Raw genomic sequence first — 17,127 nt, 5'->3', positions numbered from 1 at the left:
CAAGGGTGCAGGGTTGGGGACTCGATGGCAGGGCTTGTCCTCACCTTGGTTGTAGCTCCCCAGCCCTCCCCAGACCCTGGCACCGGTGTGGCCACAAGATGGCATGGCAAAGCCACCCGGTGCCACTGCGCTGCTGGCACCCCCTGACCTCTGCCCACCGCCCCACAGCCGCAGTGACCTGCTGGGGCACAGTGGGAGGGAAGGTGTGACACGTCCCACCGCTGCCTGGGGAGGGCTCTGACCTCCCCATGTGTCTCCAAGCCCGAAGAGGTGCTGGGAATCACCCTCCTTGGCTGCAGTTACCCCACACAAAGCTGCTCTGGGGGTGTCCAGGGGCACCAAAACCCTGATGAGGGCCAGAACATGATGTGCTGATGAAGCTCTGAGCCTGTCCATGACCCCCAAAACTGTCTGTGCCCCAGCTTTGCTTCTGGCTGCAAACCCATCCCACGGCAGGCAAGGACCCAGCGTCCTCCCCAAGAATCGCTGGGGCCGTGTTTCATCTTGAGGTGCCCACGGGGGCCAGGACAGGGGGCTCCATGGTCCAAGTGGGGGCTCCATGGTCCAAGTGGGGGCTCCATGGTTCCCCCTTCCCTGGAGCGAGGGGGACGGGAGGCAGACAGGAGCACGGTGTCTCCTCCAGAGCACTTTCTGAAGGGGTCGGATTAACATCCATCAGGGATGGCTGGGTCCTGCCCAAGGCAGGAAGGGTAATTAAACGCCTTATTAAGCTTTCTTCCATTTTATTGGGCTCATTGACCCCCGGGGAAGGTCCAGACCTCTCTGGAGAGCCAAGGGCACAGAGGGAATTATTTAACAGCCCTGATGGAGAATCAGCTCGTGCTCCTCCTCAACAGCAGCTGGAAAAATTATAGTACAAGGTGAGAAGTGAAGAGCTCGTGGTTAACTGAGCTTCCACTGATTTTAACCCAGTAATTGGCTCATACAAGTGGTTCTTTATGACAGATGAGGGTGGAAGAGCACACTCGAGTCACATCTCTCATCACACCGCCCTTCATCCCCCTCTCTGTACAGCCTCCTGCCCAAAGCAGCCGTTTATGTTTTCTACCTCATTTTATCTCTCGTCTCCATCAGGAGGGGCATCTCGACGGCTGCTCCGTGGGGTGGTGCCTCCTGGCAGGCACGACCCTTCCCAAGTGCCCCTGTCTAATGGGCTCTTGGCAATCATGGCTCGTCTGGCCCAGCAAAGAGCAGAAACTGGAAAATCATAGTGGGGAGGGGAGAGGGGTACATGGAGAAGAAACCATTTGGGAATCAACCGGGTGAGGACGATACTTCAAGGGTTTTATAGCATCCGGAATCCTCCCCGAGCACCGATGAGGGGTGAGGGCAGCCCTGGTGCACTGGGCAGGGCTCGGCGTGTGCCCGGCTTCCCCGGCAGCACCCATAGGGCTTTCCCCTTCCGATCCAAACCAACAGCAGTAAAACCCTGCTGTCCCTGCTCCCCGGATGGCTGCAGGGTTGGCAGGAGCAGGCGGCTCATGCAGGAGGGGTGGAAACAGCCCTTTTTGCCAGATTTCTTGCTAAATCTGCCAGTGTGGGCGGGTGCGAGCTCAGCGATTCTCAGGAGCTGCACTCAGCCCCCAAACCTTAGCTTTCTGCAAAGCCCACATCCCTCCAAATCCACTGTGTGTTCCCCCTCAGCCCTGAGGCTTCTCCCTGGTTTAATGCAGAATAATATGTATTTTTATCAGTGGAGACATAGATCAAATTAAGCTCAAAGAGGGCAAATAAGGGACTGGAGCAGGGAGGACTCGAAGAGCTTTCGCTCAGCCCAGGAAAGGTTTCTAATTCATCATCTTCACTGACACCTCACCTGGCAGCAGCTCCCCAATGGGCAGGAAAACAGATTTACTGTAAAGCTGCCGAAGAAACTACGTCAAGGAGTTAAATCACATCAGAAAAATCTGGGAGTGACCTGAGTGCCTGTCCCGTGCAGAGCTGTACCAGGTTCTTCCATAAAAAAATAGCACAACACCATGAAGGCAAAGCTTCCTTTGATCCATTCTCACTTTAATGAGGGCAGGTTCCCAGGGAGCCACCAGCACCAGGATGGACCGTGCTGAAAACGAGCCTGGACAGAGATCTAAAAAGAATAAACAAAAATAAATATCTTCCCTTTTTATTTCTCCCCAAGTTCATAGCGCGAGGTTGACCTGAAAACAAGATGAATTTGCCACCGCGCCTGGGCAGCGGCCACAAAAAAATCAGGGGTTTTGGAATGCAATTGTCTGTGTGGTTCCGGAGAGGTCCGAGTATCAGGGACCCGCTGATGGGGCGACTCCACGCCAGCCAGGGGGAATGGTTTCCACCTCGGGCAGTCCAACACTCCTGAAGCTCCTCTGACAGCCCCTTCAGCGGCTCAGAGCCACGGTTTCAAGTGGGAGAAGCTGAAAGGAGAGACGAAGGGCTGTGTTATTTATAGAATCATCACAGAATCATGGAATGGTTTGGGTTGAGACCTCAAAGCCCATCCAGCTCCACCCCCTGCCATAGGCAGGGACACCTCCCACTGGATCAGGGGCTCCAAGCCCCATCCAACCTGGCCTTGAACCCCTCCAGGGATGGGGCAGCCACCACTGCTCTGGACAACCTGGGCCAGGGCCTCCAGCCCTCACAGCAAAACATTTCTTCCTAAGATCTCATCTCAATCTCCCCTCTTTCACCTGAAAACTATTCCCCTCCTCCCATCCCTGCCCTCCCTGATCCAAAGCCCCTCCCCAGCTTTCCTGGAGCCCCTTCCAGCACTGGAAGCTGCTCTAAGGTCTCCCAGAGCCTTCTCTCCTCCAGGCTGAAACCCCACTCTCTCAGCCTGTGCTCGTACAGGAGATGCTCCACCCCTTGGATCATCTCCACGGCCTCCTCGGGACTCACTCCAGCAGATCATAAAATCATAGAATGGTTTGGGTTAGAAGGGATCTTAAAGATCATCCAGTTCCAATCCCCTGCCATGTCCTTCCTGTGCTGGGGACTCCAGAACCAAACAAAGGACTCCATGTGAGGTCTCACCAGAGCAGAGTAGACCGTCTGGCTGCGCAGACAAGCCCCACGACCTCATTCTGTCCCACACCTCCCTCTCCATGTGGGACCACATTTCCCCCTGTACGGCTATTAAACCGCTGCTGCATTGTGGTATTAGGGAAATACTCCCCTCTGTGGGCTCAGTTCGTGCCCACAGAGACCACAGGGTCCCTTTCTGCTACCGTGCAGGCAAATCAAACCCCATGCAGACCCCCAAATGCCAGGCTCAGACCCTTGTGCCAGGAAATGTTTTTGGGAAATCAGAGGGATCCACGCTCATACGGTTGAATGGATGGATGAGTGGATGGATGGATGGATGGGTGGATGGATGGATGGATGGATGGATGGATGGGTGGATGGGTGGATGGGTGGATGGGGGTCTAGAGCCCCGACTGCAGCGCCTGGGACTGCGCTGCGCTGGCTGTGGGAAGTAATGGGGCAGCGTGGATGGGGCACAGGCTGAGTGACCCATCTGGGCTTTCCCAAGAAGATAGTAATCCCAGTTTTCCTCAAAAAAAAGAGGAAGCTGGAGAGGAACACCACTATGTGTTTCAAGGGCTGATCCAACAGCTAAAAGCCTCTGTGGATTTCAGCTGGATATCAGCTGCAGTTTCACGTAAGACAAAAGAGATTTCATGTCTGGAAGCAGCCTTGGGCCAGTCCCACCCAGCTGGGCTGAGCTGGAGTGGGCAGGGATAGGGATCCTGCAGAGCACCAGGAGCACCCAGCATCCGTGTGAGCACCCTCTGGCACTGGCAGCTCAGTCTCGCAGGGAGCAGCTTTATGAGGCACAGAAATCATCCAGCTGCTTTTTCTGCCCCAAAGCCAGAGGGCAGCTCCTCCAAACACATCCCATGGGAGGGGAAACACATCTCTGTCCTCCCCATCCCCTTGCTGGGAAAAAAACCACTTTGGGATTCAGGTTAAAAATGCAGCAGAGACTCAGCCCATGCAGCCACAGTCGGGCAGCGGTGATGGGGGGACCCGGGCTGTCCCATGGGGTCTGGGGTCCCCAGCTGGAGCCAGGGTGCAGGGGTTGTGTGAATATCAGGGGGAAGCTGCCCACATTTGGGTGATCCCTGATTCGAGCACCCCAAAACCCTGGTGCCTGCAGGATGGGAGATAACAGCCAGGGTCCCTGCACCCCTGTGACCCAGTGAAATCCCTCCTGGGCTCCGTGCACCCCCATTACAGGCTCCGTGCACCCTGTTACCCAGCAAACCCCCTCTGTGCCCCACGTTAAACCCCTCCTGGGCTCTGTGACCCCCTCCCCGGGCTCTGTGACCCCCGTTAAGCCACTCTGGGGATCCGTGCCCCCCATTACCCAGTGAACTCCCTCTGTGCCTCCCATTAAACACTTCACGGGCTCCTCGCACCCCCATTAAACCCCTCCAGGGTCCACGCACCCCCATTACGGGCTCCGTGCACATCATCACCGGTAAAACCCCTCTGTGCTCCTCGTTAAACCCCTCCTGGGCTCTGCACACCTCCGTTAAACCCTTTCAGGGCTCCGTACCCCGACGTTAAACCCTTCTGGGGCTCTATGCGTCCCATTACACAGTGAACCCCTCCTTGCCCCTCGTTAAACTCCTCCTGGGCTCCGTGCCGCCCCATTACAGGCTCTGTGCCCCCCATTACCTGGTGAACCCCTCTGTGCCCCCCGTCAAACCCCTCCTGAGCTCCGTACGACTCCGTTAAACCCCTCCCAGGCTACTTGCACCCCCATTATGGGCTCCGTGCACCCTGTTACCCAGTGAAACCCCTCCGTGCCCCACGTTAAACCCCTCCCCGGGCTCTGTGCCCTCCGTTAAGCCACTCTGGGGCTCCGTGCACCCCATTACCTGGCGAACTCCCTCTGTGCCTCCCATTAAGCAGTTGACGGGCTCCTTGCACCCCCGTTAAACCCCTCCGGGGTCCATGCATCCCCGTTACAGGCTCTGCGCACATCATAACCGGTAAAACTCCTCTGTGCCCTCCGTTAAACTCCCACTCCGGGCTCTGCACAGCTCCGTTAACCACCCCGCCAACCATGGGCTCCGCACCACCCCGTTAAACCCCTCCTGGGCTCTGCACACCCCCGTTAAACCCTTCCCGGGCTCCGTGCACCCCGTTAGCTGGTGAATCCCTCCGTGAGCCCCGTTAAACCCCTCCAGGGTCCGTGCATCCCCGTTACGGGCTCTGTGCACATCATCACCGGTTAAACCCTTCTGTGCCCCCCGTTAAACCCCCGCTGGGCTCTGCACACCCCCGTTAAACCCCTCCTGGGCTCCGTACCCCGCCGTTAAACTCCTCTGCACCCCCGTTAGGGGCTCCGTGCCCCCCGGTGCCCCCCGGTTCCCCCCGGCCCGGGGTTACCTGTGCGGGCGGGGGTCTGGCGGCGCCCCCTCCCCATCCCCGGCGGAGCAGGCGCTGCAGGAGGCGCCCGGCGGGATGCGGGGCGGGATGCGGGGGGAGATGCGGGGCGGGATGCGGGGCGGGATGCGGGCTCTCCCCGTCGGGGCGGCCCGGGGGCTGCGGGGCGGGCGGGGGCCCCGGGGGGGATCCCGGGGGCTCTCCCGGCACCTCCCGGCGCCAGAGGTAAGGGGAGCGCCGGACCCCCATCAGCAGCCCCGAGGCGCGTCCCACCGTGTGGTACCGGGGGCTGGCGACGTGCTTGTACCAGGCTCCCGCCGGCGGCAGCATCAGCCCCAGCAGCACCAGAGCCCCCCAGGCGCCCCCCGACAGCCGCCCCCCCGCCATCTCTGCGGGCAGGGGCGCACCCCGGCCCCGGGAGCCCCGGAGAAGGCTGCCCCGCGCCCGCGCCCCGCCGCTTTATAGCGGTGCACGGGAGGGGCGGCTCCGCCCCGGCAGCCCCCGGCCCCCCGCACCTCCTACTGCCGCCTCCCGCCGCCCCCCGCCCTCCCCCCTCAGCCTCTTCCCGGGAGCCGGCATCCTCCGCAAAGCTCCGAGCATCCCGAGCATCCCTGAGCATCCTCCGCACAGCCCCAAGCAACCCGAGCATCCCTGAGCATCCTCTGCACAGTCCCGAGCATCCCTGAGCATCCTTCCCACAGCCCCAAGCATCCCGAGCATCCCTGAGCATCCTCCACACAGCCCCAAGCATCCCGAGCATCCTCTGCACAGTCCCGAGCATCCCAGAGCATCCTCCGCACAGCCCCAAGCGTCCCGAACATCCCTGAGCATCTTTCCCACAGTCCCAAGTGTTCCGAGCACCCCTGAGCGTCCTTCCCATGGTCCCGAGCATGCCTCTCATCCTTGAGCATCCTCTCCATCATCTTGAGCATCCTCCTGATTCCCTGAGCTCCGTGCCCCAAGCATTTCCCCCTCAGCCCAAACCATCCCAGGCATCCCTGAGCATCCTCCTTGCACCCCTGAGCATCCTCATGGCCCAAATGACCATGAAGATCGCTGAGGATCTTCCCCACAGCCCTAAGCATCCCCTCACAGCCCTGAGCATCCCCTTGCAGCCCCACAAACCACCTCGCAGCCCAGCATCCTCCCCAGCCCCTCAGGACCTGCTCCACAGCAGCAGGATTTACTGCTAGTGGAAAAGATGTTATGAAGTAACTGATGCAGTGGGAGGTATCCTTGCCTGTGGCCAGCGGTTGGAACTGGATGGGCTTTAAGGTCCCTTCCAACCCAAACCATTGATTCTGATTCCCATGGCACCTCTGCCTACTTGTCTTCTCACCAAACCCAACTGCCTTCATGATCCAGAGAAATTGCAGGACCTGGTATTTCTAACCCCTTCCACTGCTCCTCTGGTGCACCTTCTCAACAAACAGGAGGGCTGGGGATCCAGTAACACCATCCATGCTGCCTCCTCTTGAGAGCCTCTTTATGTTGCCTGGATCAAAATCTTGTGACCACACAGTTTGAGATATTTCGGAGGGATGTGAGGAGCTGGGTGTTCTGCTCCCCCTGGGATCCAGGAGCCTGCAGCGGACAGGAGTGAGCAGCTGCTTTGTGCTTTCTCTTTTCAGAGCACTCCAGCCCATTTTCAGTGGAATTGTCAGGCTGCTCCCTCTCCTCTTCTGCAACTCAGTTCTTCTCACATAGGATATTACCGTGAATTTGCCATTCTAGGCAAATTCTTCCCCCCCCCCGGATTCCTTAATAAAGCAAAGCAACTCAAATTTGTGCCCATCAGGTAACAATCCCAGAGCCATTTGTTTATTAGCCATGAACTATGACTAAATGATCTCTTTTTCAAGCCACACAGTAACTTGATTAATTTTAATCCCAGCATCTCACATGCACCTGTGCGCCCATTTCTCCTTCTTGATATGAATTGAACATGCTCCCAGGGAATGTGGCCACTGCCAGGCCCCCCAGGTCTTCACCAGAATCCATCCATCCATCCATCCATCCATCCATCCATCCATCCATCCATCCATCCATCCATCCATCCCTCCCCATCTCCTCATGACCAGCAGGTGACAATTCCCAGCAGGGAAGCTTTCTCCATCCGCCCAGCCAGTGCACATTGGTGTTTTGTGATCCTGCTCAGGCAGAGGGATGTGTTTGCACATTCAGGCAGCAGGAGATGGACCCATGCTGGGGACCCCTTGACTCTGGGGAGTCGGTTCTACTCTTCTCGGCCAGGCAGGGATCTCCACCTGGACAAGCTGGTCCCCTGGGGCCAGAGGGAGCGGGACAGAGGGAGCAAATGAAAGCACAAAGCAGCAGTGAGACATAAAGAGATGTAAAAAGTTTGGTGTCTTAAACCCAGCCTCATGATTTCCCTCTTCTGGGAAGGCTGCGAGTGAAATTCCCAGTGGGTAAGGCAGCGATCCTGGCCTTTTCCCAAGCAGAGTACTGGAAGTTACGTGTGTGCAGAGCACGACTCGTTCCTGTTAATGAGCCGGACCCAGCGAGTCCAACTCAGCCGCAGCCCAACTTCTTGGAAGCCCCCAGGCTTACAGTAAGGACGAAGCCGGGCTCGTTTCTCCCTCCGAGCGGCTCGCTGACGGATGGGCTATTTCTGTCGCCCTCTGAGTGCTCTGGACGTTCTGAACGGCCGCACCACTTTCATGTTTCAGTAGAGCCATTAATGAAAGGCATGGGTACAGAACACAGACCATCGCATCACTCCCTGGTCACCAAAGCCACATGCCGCCAGGTTGATTTCATTCCATAAAAACCCATTAGGATTCCTTCCCCCCCAAGGGATGGATCAATTCTGAACAATCTGGTGCTGAGCCTGGAGGAGGTAGAGCCTTGTTCCGACCCCTTCCCAAGCAAACAGGCAGGATCAGCAGCTTCAGTTTCACCGCAGCAACGTGGGCTCAACCTTCCCACCCAGGAGGGGAAGATTTCCTCATTCCTAGAGATCTGCCTGAAGTGCCATTTACGTGTATTTTTGGCGTGACTTGAATAACTTGTCATGCTGATAAACTCCCTGGGAACTGAGCTGAACTCTTTCCTCCCAAGGCACTGAGTGATTCCCGCTTTCAGCCAGCCTGTTGTGTCGGGAAGGTGCTTGGAGACCCTTCAGGCTGATCCCGCCAGGCTCTGGCTCTCGAGCAGCGTGCACGCTTCCTCTCCCAGGTAGCTTTTAATATCTTTTGAACAAAACATCTGACAAGCTATTTGTCTCCTATTTATATCCTAAGTAGATAAAATATCATTTAGGATTCCCGTTCCTCTCGCAGAAGCCAAACCTCCCACAAACACCGTGACACGTCAGCAGACGCACCGCACCGTGCAGCTCCGAGGTGGTCTTTGTGTCAGGAGCTCCCCTAGAAGAATGAAATCCTGGTTCTTCTTGGTAGATAAAAAGCTTTTGAACAAATCCCAGCTCCTCTGGGGGTCTTGTACCAACTCCTGTGACATTAGGATTTCAGCCTTTCAGGTCACTTCAAGGAACCACAGATGCTTGGGTTCATCTGAGCAGAGTCCAGCTGATCTCAAGCCCTTTTGAAAACTCCACTGTCATGTTTTTACGTAAAAAATTGAATAATGGAGCATCACATTTACCACAACACAGATATTGAACCGAGGCTCTGCTCAGCTCCCCCAGTGCTTGAATGAAGCCTTAATGATGTTATTCCACATGTGTTGAGGTGAAGGGCAAGGGGATCTCACCATATGGCTCTGCTACTGGAAAGGTTTTAGGTCTTTTTCTTTACTTTGGAACAAAATAAACCTTTTCGTAAGAGAAAGATTTGGCTATTGGGAGGGTCCTGGCTCCTGTTCACCACGGAGGTGGCTGCAGCTGCTGCAGCTCCCCATTATCCTAGATGCTTGGGCTCCAGGAGACATCTCCTTCTGGCTGGACCAGCCATCTCTACCAAAGCTCTGAGCTGAGATCACACAATGGTTTGGGCTGGAACGGACCTTAAAGCCCATCCAGGTCCAACCTCTTGCCATGGGCAGGGACACCTTGCTTTCCTGGAACCCCTTTCAGTACTGGAAGCTACTCTGAAGTCTCCCTGGAGCCTTCTCTTCTCCAGGCTGAACAACCCCAACTTTCTCAGCCTGGCCAAGTACAGGAGGTGCTCCAGCCCTCTGATCATCTCTGTGGCCTCCTCTGGACTCACTCCAACAGCTCCATATCCTTCTTGTGCTGAGGACTCCAGAACTGGACGCAGGGCTCCAGGTGAGGTCTCACCAGAGCAGAAAAGAGGGGCAGGATCCCCTCCCTCGCCCTGCAGGTTCTCCTGCTTTGGATGCAGCCCAGGACATGGTTGGTTTCTGGGCTGTGAGCACCCATTGATGGCTCTTGTTGAGCTTCTCATCCCCCAGCACCCCAAGTCCTCCTCCTCAGGGCTGTTCTCCATCCATTCTGCGCCCAGTTGGTGTTTGTGCTAGTTGGTTTTGTGTTGGGACTGCCCCAACCCAGGCACAGAACCCTGCACTTGCCCTGGTTGAACTTGATGAGGTTTGCATGGTTCTACCTCTCAAGCCTTTCTAGGTCCCTCTGGATACCAGAGCACGAACCAGGGTTTTGGTCTAGAAAACTGCCCTTGGCGGGGAGCAGCCAGCGGCATCACATCTTAAACCCCTGCAATAAACCCAGCCGAGCTCTCTCAGAGCCCTGACTCTCTACTCGATTTAATGCGTTGTGCTCTCACCTCCCACCACACACATTACTGTGCCCATTCAGGATTTGTGGCTTTTGAGAATGATCTAAATGAATTTGATGTCCCAGAAAGAGGCACTTGAAAAATAAACCGGTGTGGTTTAATGATAGCATTTTCCACATCTTTATTATAATGACTTTGGTGTTTATTGGAAGGTTAACGACTCAGCCGAGCATGAAAACAAAGCAATTGAGGAGGCCAGCCCTGTGCTGGGGGCTCTGCACGCCTGGGTGTTAATGCTCATTCTCTACATGACACTTCTTGGCCATTTGGTCTCCCTGTGGGAGTATGATGAGAGGACGGAGGAAACATTGTTCTGGATGAGGAGCCTTGTGCACTCAGGTACAGCGCCCGCCTCCTCCACGCTCTACAGGCTCACACCACCCTTCTTCTTTGGGATAAGCCTGGTTTTCAGGTTAGAAAACTGAGGTCCAGGGAGTTCAAGTGCATTGCCAAAGACCACACAAGAGAACGGCCAGTCTGGTCAAGTAACGGAGCCTCCTTCGCCTGGAGACTCTGCCAGGCTCTCGCATCCCACGCAGGGCACAGGTTTGCCTTGGAGAGATGAGCACAAGGCAGTTGAAAGGCAAGAGAGGCTGCACTGCTGCCAAATCTGCTGGAGGCACAAAAAATAGCAAGCAAGCTGAAATGTGAGGCTGGTCCAGGGATGAGGTTTGCCCCTATCCCCTGCTGGGCAGTGCCACGCTCATCCTGAGCTGACACAGAGCCACGCACATCCTGAGCCAACGCAGAGCTATGTGCATCCTGAGCTGGTGCTCAGAACCCGATGCTGCTGCAGGCAGGTGTCCTTCAGCTGAAGTTCAGAGCTCAGCATCAGAGCAACCTGGTCCTGGAGGTGAACGCGATGAGCACCCTGCCTGGCTGTGCAGGACACCAAGGGGCTGGGTCCCCACTGCTCCAACTCTGCCCGCTCGCCCAGTTTCTGCCGTTCATCCTTCACCTCCTCGCCCAGATTCTCACCCCTCGCAACTGGAGGGGAGCAAAGTCACAATGGCAAGAGAAAAAGACATTCCCATGCAGGTAGCTCAGCGAACCCCGGTGCCTTCCGACACCCCCAGCACTGCTGAGTTTTCCCAGTGAATCAGAACGTGAGTGTTTTGCTGCAGAATGCAGATGAGCCACTTAGCGAGTGGGACCCAAGTGGGCCAGGTCCCTCGGGTACCACAGTGACAGCACCCCAGGCAGATACTCCCAGGAATAACAACAACCTTTGCCATTTGCTTGCCTCTAGAGCATGCCCTCATGTAATAAACTCAGATTCCAGAGCGATTCCTTTCACCAGTGACTCAGAACGCGCTGATTAAATGCTATTTCTTTGTTCCTCTGAAATAAAGGAGCTGTAGCTGATACAAACAAATTATGATTTCAAACTGTGAAGCAAGACACACCTGACTCCGTGATAAAGCTGCTGCAGATTTTCATAAAATCATAGAACAGTTTGGGTTGGAAGGGACCTCAAAGATCAGCCCGTTCCATCCCCTCTGCCATGGCAGGGACACCTCCCACTGGATCAGGGGCTCCAAGCCCCATCTAACTTGGCCTTGAACCCCTCCAGGGATGGGGCAGCCACAAACTTCCCTGGGCAACCTGGGCCAGGGCTTCACCACTCTTATAGTGAAGAAATTCTTCCTTATATTTAGTCTAAATCTGCCCCTCTCCAGTTTATACCCATTGTCCTTAGTCATATCGCTACAAGCCTTTGTAAACAGTCCATCCCCATCTTTCTTGGAGCCCCTTCAGGTACTGGAAGGTCACTATAAGGTCTCCTTGGAGCCTTCCCTTCTCCGGGCTGAACAACCCCAACTCCCTCAGCCTGTCCTCATATTCTGGTGGCTTTGAAGAGAACAATAAGTGGTCCTTCCTGATGCCGCACGTCTTCTTATTAAAGTGCAATAAATGAATTATTTTACTCCTAAGAAATTATTAATTCATCACTATTTTTAGACTCGTGCCCTATTTTCAGAGATCTTTTTCCAGGGTCCAGTCACATGGAAGCAAAACAGCGAGGAGCTAAGTCTCCAAAGGGTAATAAACTCTCTCGAATGACTTCGCTAATGGAACAAAGAGTACTGCAAATGTCACACATGATATAACAAGAGCAGCAGAAACCTTTACATGAAACAATGGATCCATTAGCACTAACTTAAGAAAACCCCCACAGGCTGGTGAGCCTTTGGCACCATGCACCTCTCCCAGCCAAATGGCCTTGTTTGTTCGCTCCAGTTCGGCAGCCAAGCTCACAACGCGGCATCCAATTTCCTAATCACACACGCTCTCCAGGCATCGATCACTGAGCGTTTCAAAGCCCCTCACAGACAATAATTAAGCTCCATCGCACCCAGCTGAGTCAGTGGAATTATTTCTGCTTAAAACTGAGGTACGGAGAGGGAATAGCTGAATCATTGACTGGGGACCAGGACTGGGTACAGACCCAGACCCTCTGGGCTGCCCACCATGTTCCTCTGGCTGGTCCTCACCCAGGCAAAGCTTAATGAAGCCATCCATCATCTTACCAGCCACAGGCATCATCCCTCACTTCTGATGTGATTCATCAGGCAAGAACCTGACTCTGATGGGGGCCACTTGGGTGAAAGGATGAACTGTCAGGACCCATCGTACCTCCTGTCCATCCAGCCTTGTGTTTTGCCTATTTTGCCTCCAACAGCTGCGTTAGGCAGCTTATTGAAAGACACCTTAATTAAGCATCTCAAGAGCTGAAGCGTTGCTGTCACAGAGTGACAGACACGATGTAACACCACTGAGGAACCGTGAGGGAAACACCAGGAGGATCGTGCATGAGAGCATCTCCTTAGAAAAGGAGAAAGGAAGCAGCAAAGACAAAAATATGAAATGCAGATGAAAGCACGGGGCAAAACGATGCCATCACAGCACTGTCTGTAGCACGAGCAGATCCCTCAGCCCCCTCCAGCCCATGATTCAGCCTTTCTCCTGGAAGTAATTTACCATACGGAAAGCAAGCTAATACCCAGATGTGTGAAGTGCCGAGGATATTTGGCTCTGATCCGAAGCATATTTACTGTAAGGAGGAAGAGTTGTGAGATGAATCTCTTCTTTGACAGCTCTGAGATCTCTTAACCGAATCCCACACAACCCCAAAGTGCTCTCTTGTTTTCTTGAAATTTAATTAGGTGAGGCTACATTGTACACACAATTATAGGGGGTAAGGTAATTGGAGCAGAGGGTTCTAAGGCATGCGGATGAGAACAACATTTATCTCTAAGCAGATCTGCACAGGTGGAGTATGTTTTACTTGGCGTGAACACTTTGCTGGGTTAACAGCTCTATTTGTAAAACCCTCTGAGATATCAAAAAGGAGGTGCATTCACAGTCCTGCTTTGGGACCAGCACACAACTGGGCTCAAACAGAATGGGATGGGTTGGAAGGGACATCAAAACCCATCCGACCTGGCCTTGAACACCTCCAGGGATGGGGCAGCCACCACTGCTCTGAGCAATCTTGGATCATCTCCATGGCCTTCTGTGCACTCAATCCAACAGATCCGTGTCCTTCCTGCACTGAGAACTCCAGTACTGAACACGGTACTACTAGAACTGTGTTGCAAGAATTGCAATGCTACAAGAAGAATCCCCACATTCCACACTGACTTCTTCAGCTTTCTGAGCCTTAGCATATACAAACAGGAATGAAAACTCAACTTGTCTTGTGAAAAACACACCCTGTTCACCAAGCAACAGACCTTGCTTTTGCCAAGCCAGACGCTGGGCTGTGTTGGATTAAGTGGGGTTGAGGTTTTCTCCCAGCTCAGCCTCACAGGGGCTCTTGCAGCTCCCACCTTGCCCAGAGCATCCCACCTCCTGTCCCCTCTGATGTGTCCCAGCAGGAGCTCCCCTCCCTGTTAAGGAAAAGAGGGAGCTCTGGCTGCCAAGCTGTGTTGCTGCTGCCCATTGACGTTGGCTCCTGTGATGTTATTTGAAAATTGAGTTCTCTCAAGGTCCTTATCCTGTTCTGGGAATTTGCACTTCACCTTGAAAGCCTAATATCATCCTTTCCCACGCTGCTCCTCTGAATTCCCATCCAGGTACTATATTTTCTGTTAGCTGCACTTACCTGGCTCACATCCTCCAACAAGCCGTCACTACTGAAAACCATCACTAGGCTAATGGTTATGAATGCCTTAAAATACAGCTCTGCTTCCCAGCATGTCTCTCTCTCCAGACTGCAAGGATCCTGCCCCTCCCAGTTCAGCCTCCCCCTCTTGAAGGAATTGCTGCTTTCTACAAAGGCTTGTCTCACCAAATGATGTTCTTTTCACAAATAAAGATCCTGATAGAAAACATCTCATCTCAATCTCCCCTCTTTTAGCTGAAAACTATTCTACTCATGCTATCCCTGCATTCCCTGATCAAGAGCCCCTCTCCAGTTTTCCTGGAGCCCCTTCCAGCACTGGAAGCTGCTCTAAGGTCTCCCTGGAGCCTTCTCTTCTCCAGGCTGAACAACCCCAACTCTCTCAGCCTGTCCTCATACAGGAGATGCTCCAGCCCTTGGATCATCTCTGTGGCCTCCCCTGGACTCACTCCATGCACTCACTAAAGCCTGGGGATGGTCAGGGCTGTAAATCTAAACCTGCCCTCAGCGAGGCCCCTGGGTGAAGCCAGAGCTGATAAGTGACAGAGACTTAAAGTAAAATTAAGAAGCCCTGAGAAAATTGGCACTTTCAACAGAAACTTTGTGGAAGGAAAGCAAATTTCGCTCTTACCGCATCCACGTCAAGCTGTGAATGTGAAATCAATCCAAGGCGTAACCTTTAGCTCTACACTTCAACAATATTTTAGTGCTGGAGTATAAATATTTGATCTGTTGCTCTTCTGAGTAAAATGGATTTGCCAGGCTCATCTGCCGTTATCAATTATTCCCAAGTATATTTATTGCTGATTAAATGACTTGAAAAGCACTTTTTCCTTCTGATGGTATTATGTGATATTTAGCGAGTAAACATGAAAATTAGCAATCCCTGGCATCAACATTAACCATTTATCTTGGGAAGAAAACGTTTCCTGTCTGACAACACATAGAGCTAAGGACGTGGCTCTGGGCAGCCTGATCAAGTTGAAGATGTCCAGGGCTGGGCTGGATGACCTTCATGGTCCCTTCCAACTCAAACCATTCTATGATTCTGTATTCACAACACATGCTGGAGTCTAGTTAATTATATATGAACACATTTCTTTATGTCGTGGGATCACACTTAGAGCTAAGATCCAGTTTCCATTTGCAATCACCAGAGAAATAAAACACCATCCTTAAATCATCACCAAAGAATGATTCAAGCCATTGAAAAAGTATTATAAAAATCACTTTGCACCATGAAATAAATCAATCCAAGCCCATGACTCACATGCACCGGGGCAGGGTGATTTTTCAGAGCAATGATGAGTTGAACACAGGCTTTGGAGAAAAGTTGGAGCATTGGGGTTTGGGAGTTCTTTGTTCTCTGGCTGAAGGGACAGCCCGGGAGCAGCTTGTGTCATGGTATCGAAAGGGTGCAGAGGGGGGTTGGCAGCTTACACCTGCGTGAAGGGCTGGGAAAGCCGTGAGCAGAGTGAGACCAGGAGGGAGGAGCTGGGGAAGCCTTTGCCGAAGGCTGCATCAACAGCGTGCCAGGAGATGGGCTCTGGGGCGATTTGGAACGACAGATGGGGGTAGGCAGAGGCCAGGACGAGAGCTGGAAGGATCGAATCATAGAATCACAGAATCACCAGGTTGGAAAAGACCCACTGGATCATTGAGTCCAACCATTCCTATCAAACACTAAACCATGCCCCTCAGCGCCTCATCCACCTGTCACTTAAACACCTCCAAGGAAGGTGACTCGACCACCTCCCTGGGAAGCCTCTGCCAGGGACCGATGACCCTTTCTGTGAAAAATTTTTTCCTAATGTTCAGCCTAAACCTCCCCTAGTGGAGCTTGAGGCCATTCCCTCTTGTCCTGTCCCCTGTCACTTGGGAGAAGAGGCCAGCTCCCTCCTCTCCACAACCTCCTTTCAGGTAGTTGTAGAGAGCAATAAGGTCTCCCCTCAGCCTCCTCTTCTCCAGGTTAAACAACCTCAGCTCTTCTTGATAAGCTTCCACATTCTTCTTTCCAAATAAACATCCCAGATCTTGTTTAAAACTGAGGACTCGGTGAGAATGCGAAACCTGGCCAGCATGGGTGTTCTCTGCTGGAGGAAATCTGGCTGCCCTGTGAGGGGACACGGAACCCTCAGCAGTTCCCCCCTCAAATACCGATCCCTGTAAACACCCACGCAGCAGCAAGTGCCCCACGGAGGAGCTGCGGGCAATGTCACCTGCCTGCAGCACCCTGGAAAAGAACCACAGCTTCCTCCCACCAGAACACACATTCGTAGCGGTGGGAACACTGTGCTGGAATGAGCACACCGTGCAGGACCTGCTCCCCAGACCCACAGCCACGGGGCCACCGGCCAGTCTCTGCCCACACAACTGGAACCCAAAAAGCACCAACTCTGGTTCTGCCCAGGCACTTTGTCACCGTGCTCCTTCGGATGAGTAATGGCACTTTGCAGCCTAATTATGCAGGTGTGTTTATTATCCCATGCCTGGCCATCGCGCTGGGGTACTTGCGTAATTTCACAGACGAGTGACACTCAAGACAGCCCATTACTGTCGGCAGCCTCCACCTCATTTCATGCTAATTGCTCTCCAAAACTGTCTGATGCAGTTTGGACACAAAAACATTTTCAAAAGTATCATTAATCTGAGGGGGGCGGGGAACATTTCCTGAAGTAATTACAGCCAACATTCTCAGTCATTCCTAATTATTTCATACAGCCCCTCCTAAACCCACTTTCACATTGATTAACAGGGACACTCGACTTTCAAGTGTGATAAATGGGTCTCTCCAGGAGAAAGTAAATGTTACCTGTTGAAGCCAATGACCCAAAACATTCAAATACTTCATTTATCTGTTTTCAAAACCAG

General features: G+C 53.6%; 1 protein-coding gene across 1 annotated transcript; it reads right to left on the bottom strand.

Moving 5' to 3' along the window:
* Positions 1-2,013: 2,013 nt before the first annotated feature.
* NPW (neuropeptide W) lies at positions 2,014-5,817 on the bottom strand. Its single transcript, XM_069869816.1, has 2 exons — positions 5,398-5,817; positions 2,014-2,411 (listed from the first exon to the last, which is right to left on the bottom strand). Exons 1-2 carry the CDS (start codon positions 5,779-5,781, stop codon positions 2,376-2,378), a joined length of 420 nt encoding a protein of 139 aa, XP_069725917.1. The 5' UTR covers positions 5,782-5,817; the 3' UTR covers positions 2,014-2,375.
* Positions 5,818-17,127: the final 11,310 nt, after the last annotated feature.

This window comes from Phaenicophaeus curvirostris, chromosome 16 (assembly GCF_032191515.1).
Source record: "Phaenicophaeus curvirostris isolate KB17595 chromosome 16, BPBGC_Pcur_1.0, whole genome shotgun sequence".
NCBI lineage: Eukaryota > Metazoa > Chordata > Aves > Cuculiformes > Cuculidae > Phaenicophaeus > Phaenicophaeus curvirostris.
Note: the sequence above shows the minus strand (reverse complement) of the source record. Positions and strands in the feature narration are given on the sequence as shown.

What these genes read in the sequence shown, in the direction of transcription:
- NPW (XM_069869816.1), bottom strand. Translation starts at nt 5,781, where the DNA reads ATGGCGGGGGGGCGGCTGTCGGGGGGCGCCTGGGGGGCTCTGGTGCTG. An exon ending in CCAGACCCCCGCCCGCACAG is followed by an intron (nt 2,412 to 5,397) that starts GTAACCCCGGGC and finishes CTCTCCTTTCAG; the next exon opens with CTTCTCCCACTTGAAACCGT.